This window comes from Musa acuminata, chromosome BXJ1-5 (genome assembly GCF_036884655.1).
Source record: "Musa acuminata AAA Group cultivar baxijiao chromosome BXJ1-5, Cavendish_Baxijiao_AAA, whole genome shotgun sequence".
Classification (NCBI taxonomy): domain Eukaryota; kingdom Viridiplantae; phylum Streptophyta; class Magnoliopsida; order Zingiberales; family Musaceae; genus Musa; species Musa acuminata.
Genome location: NC_088331.1, coordinates 32,210,358 through 32,218,407, shown reverse-complemented (window position 1 = coordinate 32,218,407; position 8,050 = coordinate 32,210,358). Strand labels below are relative to the sequence as shown.

General features: G+C 35.3%; 1 protein-coding gene across 1 annotated transcript; it reads left to right on the top strand.

The window, feature by feature from the left end:
- The first annotated feature begins 3,608 nt into the window (after positions 1-3,608).
- On the top strand, positions 3,609-7,553 carry LOC135674135 (probable aldo-keto reductase 2). The gene is made up of 5 exons (XM_065183634.1): positions 3,609-3,948; positions 4,014-4,214; positions 6,015-6,187; positions 6,279-6,381; positions 7,013-7,553. Exons 1-5 carry the CDS (start codon positions 3,703-3,705, stop codon positions 7,349-7,351), a joined length of 1,062 nt encoding a protein of 353 aa, XP_065039706.1. The 5' UTR covers positions 3,609-3,702; the 3' UTR covers positions 7,352-7,553.
- Positions 7,554-8,050: the final 497 nt, after the last annotated feature.

Sequence of the window (8,050 nt, the reverse complement as noted above, 5' to 3'; positions counted from 1 at the left end):
ATACCCAATAGGGGAGGAACCATTAGGGTTAAGTTGACAAAGGATCTCTATAAATAGGACGAATTCAGTGGTTCATAGGCTAGAGTCTTTGCTTGTCTCTCATATTCTCCTCCCCCTCTCCACCTCAGAGTAGGCCTAGAGTTTTGAGGAGTATCGTCGTAGCCCTACTGTGTGGATCATCGCTAGAGAGGAGGGCACTTGGCCTCTTTCACCCTCTCCTAGAGATCTGCAGGAATTCATGGATATACGATCTCTCTATGTAACATAATCTATTCTATACGCAGTTTTAAGTTTCGCGGATTTTTGCGCACCAATCTTCACACGATGATAAACATATATTTGGGAATTGGGGATTTTATTTTATGTTCTTCCGCTGCGCATGTGATGTCGCCCCCAAGATTTCCCAATATATGGTATCGTCCAGTGTTAGTGCTGTAGGCGGTGGTACCGCCAGTGCCCTAAAAATCGGGGATGAGATATTTTTAATATCCAAGTTTGAATCCACTTGAGGTCTATAAATACCCCTTTCATCCCTGGTTAAAAAATACAAGCACAGAGAATTTAAATGTGAGAAAATGCTATAGTAATCACTTGAGAGATCTCCTCCTCTAATTCTAAGTTTAGAATTCTGTATAGAGAGGAGTGAGTGCTTGTAAAAGGTTGTCTCCTAAACTTATGAAAAGGAGAAGGGGGTATAAGAAGGTGGTTGGTTTTCGTCTATTGAAGGAAGACCGTTAGTGGATACCGCTGGTCTCGATAGAAGAGGAATCGAGAGTGGATGTAGGTCACGATGACCGAACCACTATAAAATTGGTTTGCTGCCTTTTACTTTACTATTTACCTTTGCTGCAAATCATTTTACTTGCTCAGTGCTCTACTTCCTCATTACATGCTTATGAAAGTGTTTCTTAAGTTAACATCTTTCCGATTGGTTTTCAACGAATGAATAATTTTTGAAATCTACGTTTTTATCGTTGCACTAATTCACCCCTCCCCCCTCTTAGTGTCGGCTCGTTCTTAACAGAAAAAAGAAAAATGCTATTGTAATCTTGTGAGAACTCCTCTCAAAACTCTAAGTGTTGATGAAGTTTAAGAGAGGAGATAGTGGAAAGCGAGGAAGGAACACATCTCCGAGAGAAGGTGTGTAGCCACTTCATCCGCCATGTGGACTACTACTAGAGAAGAGAACACAAGATCTTCTTCATCTACAGACTAGGATATGCAAATTAGGGATATACGAGTTCCCTTAAGTGAGATAGAAAAGTACAATGTATGTCTATCTATGTGCAATTCAAAGATTTCTTGAAAACTTCACCCTGTTTTTCATCAGCATTTGACTTAATTATATTATTTTTGGGTTCAACCAAAAATAATATAATTGGGTCAAGGCCTTGGTTATTTGAACCAAATTTTCAGAATAGGTTTATTATCTATTTATAAGCTCAAATGTTAAACAATATTATATAGAAGTTTCATATTTTCATTAAATTTATAAGAAATTTAAAAATAAAAAAATTATTGTGTTCAAATACTGAAAAATAAAAATTTTGAAAAAAAATCCTAAAATAGAAAAATGATTTATGTCCATTTGAGTCAATTCAAAGGTTTCCTAAAATCCTCACCTTGTTTTGACCAAGATTTGCCCTAGTTATAGCCGTATAAGTGGGTCAAGACCACCAGTTTTATAAACCAAATTTTTACAATAAATTTTTTTACCTATTTATAAGCTCAAATGTGAAACAATATTTCATGGAAGCATTATATTTTATCAAAATTATAAGAGATTGAAGAAATTTATTAAAATTCTAGTCTGTTCAAATGCTAACAAATTTAAAAATATATAAAAAAATTAAAAATAGAAAAGGTGATATTTATGTCCATCTGAGTGCAATTCGATCCCTCCTTGTTTTGACTAGGATTTAACCTCTTTACACTATTTTGGAGTTGGTCCACAAAAACATCTAAGTGTGTCAAGGCCTTTGTATTTTTTTTTACTGAACTTTTTAAATAGGTTTCTTGCATATTTATAAGCTCAAATACTAAACAACATTCCATGGAAGTATCATATTTTGTCAAAATTATAAGAATTTTTAAAAAATAAAAAAAAATTAGTGTGCTTAGACACTAAAAAATAGAAAACTATTAAATACATGGGATCTATATCTATATAGGTGCAATTCAAAAGTTTTTTTAAAATGTCATCTTGTTTTGACCAGGACTTAACCTAATTACACTGTTTTTGTGTTTGCACAAAAAATAATGTAAGCGGGTCAAGGCCTTGGTATTTTTGACCAAAATTTTAGAATATTTATCAAACCAATTTACAAGCTCACATGTTAAAAAACATTTAAAGGAAGTATTATATTTTGTCAAAATTAAAAGAAAATATAAAATTTATATAATATTTAGTGTTTAGATACTGGAAAAATAAAAAAAATGAAATAAAAGTCCTAAAATAGAAAAGTTGGATTTATGTCCAGCTGACTATAATTCAAAAGTTTCAATAAGGTTCCAACATATTTTTGATTAGGATTTGATCCAATTATATTATTGTTAGTTACCTCAAAAAATAGTGTAATTGGGTCAACATCTTGGTATTTCTAGACCAAATATTTAGAATAGGTATCGAGCCTATTTTGAAGCTCTTAAAAAATATTTCATGGAAGCATCATACTGTGTCAATTTTTTTTTTCATATTTTCTAGATAAATTTATTTAAATTTTAAGGGTCAAAATTAGTTAAAAACTATTTTAAAAGACTAAAATAAAAAATAATGGTCGTAAAAACCTCTCAAATTTAATTTTTTGCTATCTAAAATTTATATATTTTATTATTATTTCAAATAAATATATATATATATATATAAATACTATTGTTATATATATTTTAATTTATAGGTATTTTTAAATTTATTATTTATATTTTAGTATGTTTAAATATTTATAATTTTAAAAATTTATAATGTTATTATTTTTATTAATATAAATTGATATATTAATAAATTATTTAATATGATTTATTTTAAATCGATTCAAGTTTTGAGTTACTTCAATTGAGTGATTTGATTCAATATGAAAAAGGGTAGGATGAAGATTATAATTTTTAAGACGAAGAGATAAAAAGTGGTTGGGGTTATTTTTATCATTTTAAAATATCAGGCCTTTTCTGGGGAACTTACTAATAAATTATTATTTATTTTAAATCGATTCATTTAACTGGTTTAATTAAATGATTTGATTTAATTAAAAAGAGAGAGAGAGAGAGAGAGAGAGAGAGAGAGAGAGACAGCTTTTCAAAGAAAAAAATAAAAAAATGATTGAGGGTCACTTTTGTAATTTTAAAAAATTGAAACACTGTAGGAGAATTTTTGGAAAAGGAAGTACTAATTAAGAATTTCGTAAAAATGATTGATGGTCGCATTTTTCAGATAATTTACTATTCTCATAATATATATATTTTTTTAATATTGATTGCACACATCATTATTGAATATTTGTATTGACACAAAAGGACTAAAGCTGACGCAAGCGATGGCGTTAATGACGGCCGTAGCTTTCGGCGAGCCGCTCCCATTGAATTATCGGTGGTGGAATCGCGATGACCAGTAAAACCCCAAGTTGCTCTTTCCACAGTATAAGGGAGCAGAGTTGGATGTGGTGGAAGGGGTAGTAGAGGGAGAGAGAGAGACCGGAGAGGTGGAAGATGGCCAGAGAGGCGGGAAGCGGCAACGACGGAGGCGTGATAGTGGGGCCGATGAAGCTGGGCTCACAGGGCCTGGAGGTCTCCAGGCAGGGCCTCGGCTGCATGGGCATGTCGGCCTTCTACGGGCCGCCCAAGCCGGACACCGACATGATCGCCCTCATCCACTACGCTATCCGCTCCGGTGTCACCTTCTTCGACACCTCCGACATCTACGGTCCCTGCACTAACGAGATCCTCCTCGGCAAAGTACTCCTCCTCATCGTTAATAATTGTGCGTTGACCGATGGATCGAGCATTGATTTCTGGTGTAGGCACTGCAAGGTGGGGTGAGGGAGAAGGTGGAGCTGGCCACAAAGTTCGGGATCAGCTTCCAGGACGGGAAGAGGGAGATTCGTGGAGATCCGGCATACGTCAGGGCCGCCTGCGAGAGCAGCTTGCAGAGGCTCGGCATCGACTGCATCGATCTCTATTATCAGCACCGCGTCGACACCCGGGTTCCCATCGAGGTCACGGTGAGTTAATCTATCCCATCGAACACCTTCTTAGATTGGTGGCTTGTTGAGGTTGAATTCATTGGAAGCGATACATTGTTCAGAATTGAAATTCCTTGTCATTTGAAGTAGTTGATGCTCGATGCCATGGTAGAATTGTTCCTTTACAACCACTCTCCTTTGGGGACAAGATTTCGCACATTAATCCTTGTCAGATCCTCAATCAACGAGAATCTCATTAGGTCAACAAATAGGTGGAAGACCATATTGTGGTAGAAGAAAGATGCAACAATGTTTATGATAGGTTGAGGTCTCGACCCTGTGCTTTAATGGAGACTTTTGATGACTCGGTAGCTTTGAGAACGGTAAGGAGAAAATGGAAGGCATAAGAGGAGGAATTTAGGAGAAAGTTATGCACTTAGACTCGATATAGGAAATCATATGCAGAGGAGATTTCTTCACTGATTCACTTTACTGATCAATATCCAAACTTCGTCCACTTAGAAGTAAAACAAAAAAAGAAAACATAACAAAGAAAATAGAAAATTGCAAAAGAGAAACCAAAGGATCCTCCTCCTTTCTTTTACAATAAAATATTACTGATTATACTAAATCTTCTGCATCCTATGAAACTATTCATTTCAGCTCAGACCTTGGTTTGAGATGGTTTTGTACATCTGATAAGAGCCACTTATATCCAATGTACCAAAGAATCCTCCACCGGCCATCATCTGCTATATTCACTGTTGCTATCATCATAGATCACCTCCTATAGCAGCCCAAGTTGTTTATTTTGGATGAATGACCCTATCTTGTTGTGCATAATATCTCCACTATCTTCTTTTCCCCTTGTATATTTGGTTGTTGCCATGTGAAAACTATTTGTCTTGCAACAGTTCCTTGTCGAGAATCCATACATCCCTTATCTGTGTATGGATAGCTATCTCTCGAGCACAGGTTTAGGTTCGGCCTCAGTGGGAATTACAAATAGACAAAAACAAAAAACTTGAAAGCATTAAGCTAACCACATTAGTAACTAAAGCTAAAGCGATTATCAGTTAATGATGATTGGAATTGAACCATCTTCTGTAGACCCCTAGTATACACATTGATGGCACTTGGGTATTTCTATATAGACAATTACTAAATGACATTAATTTCATGCTACTGCTATCAAAAGTGACATTCTGCAGCTGGTGTGTCACCGAAGAATTTAGCATGCAGTAAGATTCTTATGGAAGTGAATGGCTAAAGGAAGTATTTGTTTTGTGCCTATTGTAATTCTCTTTTGGATGTGATGGTCCACTATGCTAAAGACGGTCGGCCACTATTTTTCAGCCTTGAGAATAGCAAGTCATAGATAAATCACAATCATTCATCCTACTTTATATTCCAAAATCTTTAAATTGTTTCTCTTCCAATTAAACATTATAATCATGTTATGGATTAAATCAGACCACCCGATCTTATTTTGTTGCAACCAGTGATGTGAGTCATGGAACAACCTCTCTGCTCGTTGGAGGTTCGTCTTGTACATTGCTTGTAGGAATCTTTTTTAATTGTTGAATGTTACCCAGCATCATGCTCTTGCTGAAAATTGACCAAAATATGGAATTAGTAAGAGTATGAAACCTTGATTTTTCAGATTTTGCAATTATGCTTATAAGTATTCATCTATGACATTCTTTGCCATAGATGCCATGTCTCTATGGGCTCTTAAGTTCATATTTGGAAATGTTCTTAGTTTTACTTATAAGGTCAGTTTCCTGTTTTCTAAGTATATTGAAGCAAAGTTCCCCTTTGAACTTTTATTTTCTTTAGATGGGAGAACTTAAGAAATTGGTGGAAGAAGGAAAAATAAAGTACATTGGATTGTCTGAGGCCTCTGCATCGACAATCAGGAGGGCACATGCAGTTCACCCAATAACTGCTGTGCAACTAGAATGGTCTTTGTGGACAAGAGATGTCGAAGAAGATATAATTCCTACTTGCAGGTAGAACTGGCTGATTGGCTTTATCTTTTATATAGACCACTATTTTAATATTCTATTGTGATATTGATTTTTAACTTTTTTTTCTTTTCAGAGAACTTGGTATAGGCATTGTTGCATACAGTCCACTGGGAAGGGGCTTCTTTTCTTCTGGACCAAAGATGGTTGAAACTCTGTCTGAACATGATTTCCGTAAGGTGATCATATACAATGGTTAGGAAAAGATATAAAAATCCTTTTATGCTCTTTTAAATTGAAATTTTTTTTAATGCAAGAATAGAAGTGATGAACAACTATTTAGACTGCAAATCATCTCGACCACTGACCATTGTTACCAGCTGATAAATACATTATTTTATTATGTGCAAAAGTTGAAGTTTATGCTTTAATGATAATTCAATCAACAGGATGTCATTGGAGTGTGATGCTTGCTTATCGGTTAGATTAATGATGCGTAAAGTAAAAGAAACACAGTAGTTTATGTGAAAGCCTCCTATTGAAAATTATCATATTTGTGTTTAATGCTCAAGTTGTTGATGATTTTGACAGAGTTGGGCATATCATATTCAGGCTCTAGATGTTTGATATATCAAACCAGACAAGGGATTATAATCACATTAGTGAATGCCTACTAAACATCCATGACTACAATCACCTTGAATGGAGCATTTATTTCATGTTAATTAACTCTGTGTTCCGTAGTGTCAATAGGATTGTATATTCCCCTCCATTCTTTTATTTCCTTTTGAATTCGTTATGTTTATCTTAAAGTAAACTTCTCTTTTTTTTCGGTCTAATGATATTCTGAATGATGAATTATGTGTGCAGCTCATGCCTAGGTTTCAGCCTGAGAATCTCGCTCAAAATGCACTTATCTTTGAACGTGTAAACGAAATGGCCAAGAGGAAGGGATGCACCCCTTCACAACTTGCTTTGGCCTGGGTTCACCATCAAGGAAGTGATGTGTGCCCTATACCTGGCACTACCAAGATCGAAAACTTTAACCAGAATATCGGAGCACTATCAGTAAAACTCACACCTGAGGAGATGGCTGAACTTGAATCATATGCTTTGGCAGATGCAGTCAAGGGTGATAGGTATGGTGCTGCAATGAATACGTGGAGAATGTCCGATACTCCTCCCTTATCCTCATGGAAAGGTGAATGAACGTCTTCCATCTTTTGTAGAACGGTTGTTGTGTGACTGGAATAAAGATGAACTCCCTAGGAGGCTTTCATTCGATACTTTACTGTCTACAGTGACCAATATTAGAGAACGAAACCTACTGGTTGAGTTGTTTCAGCTCCTGCTTGTTCGATCAAATAAAATGCTTTGTTTGCAATCTAAATAATTACTGGGTTTTCCTCAAGTTGTTTGGTAGAAATAGCAGATGGTGATGTTGTTTGTCTGTACCAAGTATACAGTTTCGAATGATACCATCCGGTACGAGCGATATGTATCTGTCCAACAGTATACCGGTATGCGGATCGATCGTTACCGGGCGGAACATTTAAAGGCGTCTCGTATCGAACGATACGGGATAATATCGGGCGGTTATGATCAAAATTTCAATCGTTACCGCTTGACACAACTTAGTAACGATCAATTTTGATCGTTACTGTTCGGTAACAGTGTTACAGTGCTCTAATGGTCAAATTGACCGTTGAAGTCCTTTCTCATAGTATTTAAACCCTTCTCTCCTATTTCACTTCATTTTATTCTCGTACTCTCTTAATGAATTGAATTGAGGTTAATTTGGAAAGATTAAGAGGAATAACTTTTTAATCAAGAGGTATGTATTTTCTTTCTTTAATTAGAGAGTAATTAAGATATTTAATATTATGATTAGTATGTTTAATATTGATT

Bases quoted from the DNA above. Each gene is read 5' to 3' on its own strand.
- LOC135674135 (XM_065183634.1), top strand. From the start codon at position 3,703: ATGGCCAGAGAGGCGGGAAGCGGCAACGACGGAGGCGTGATAGTGGGG. The intron at 3,949-4,013 runs GTACTCCTCCTC...TTTCTGGTGTAG, and splicing joins ACGAGATCCTCCTCGGCAAA to GCACTGCAAGGTGGGGTGAG. The intron at 4,215-6,014 runs GTGAGTTAATCT...TATTTTCTTTAG, and splicing joins GGGTTCCCATCGAGGTCACG to ATGGGAGAACTTAAGAAATT.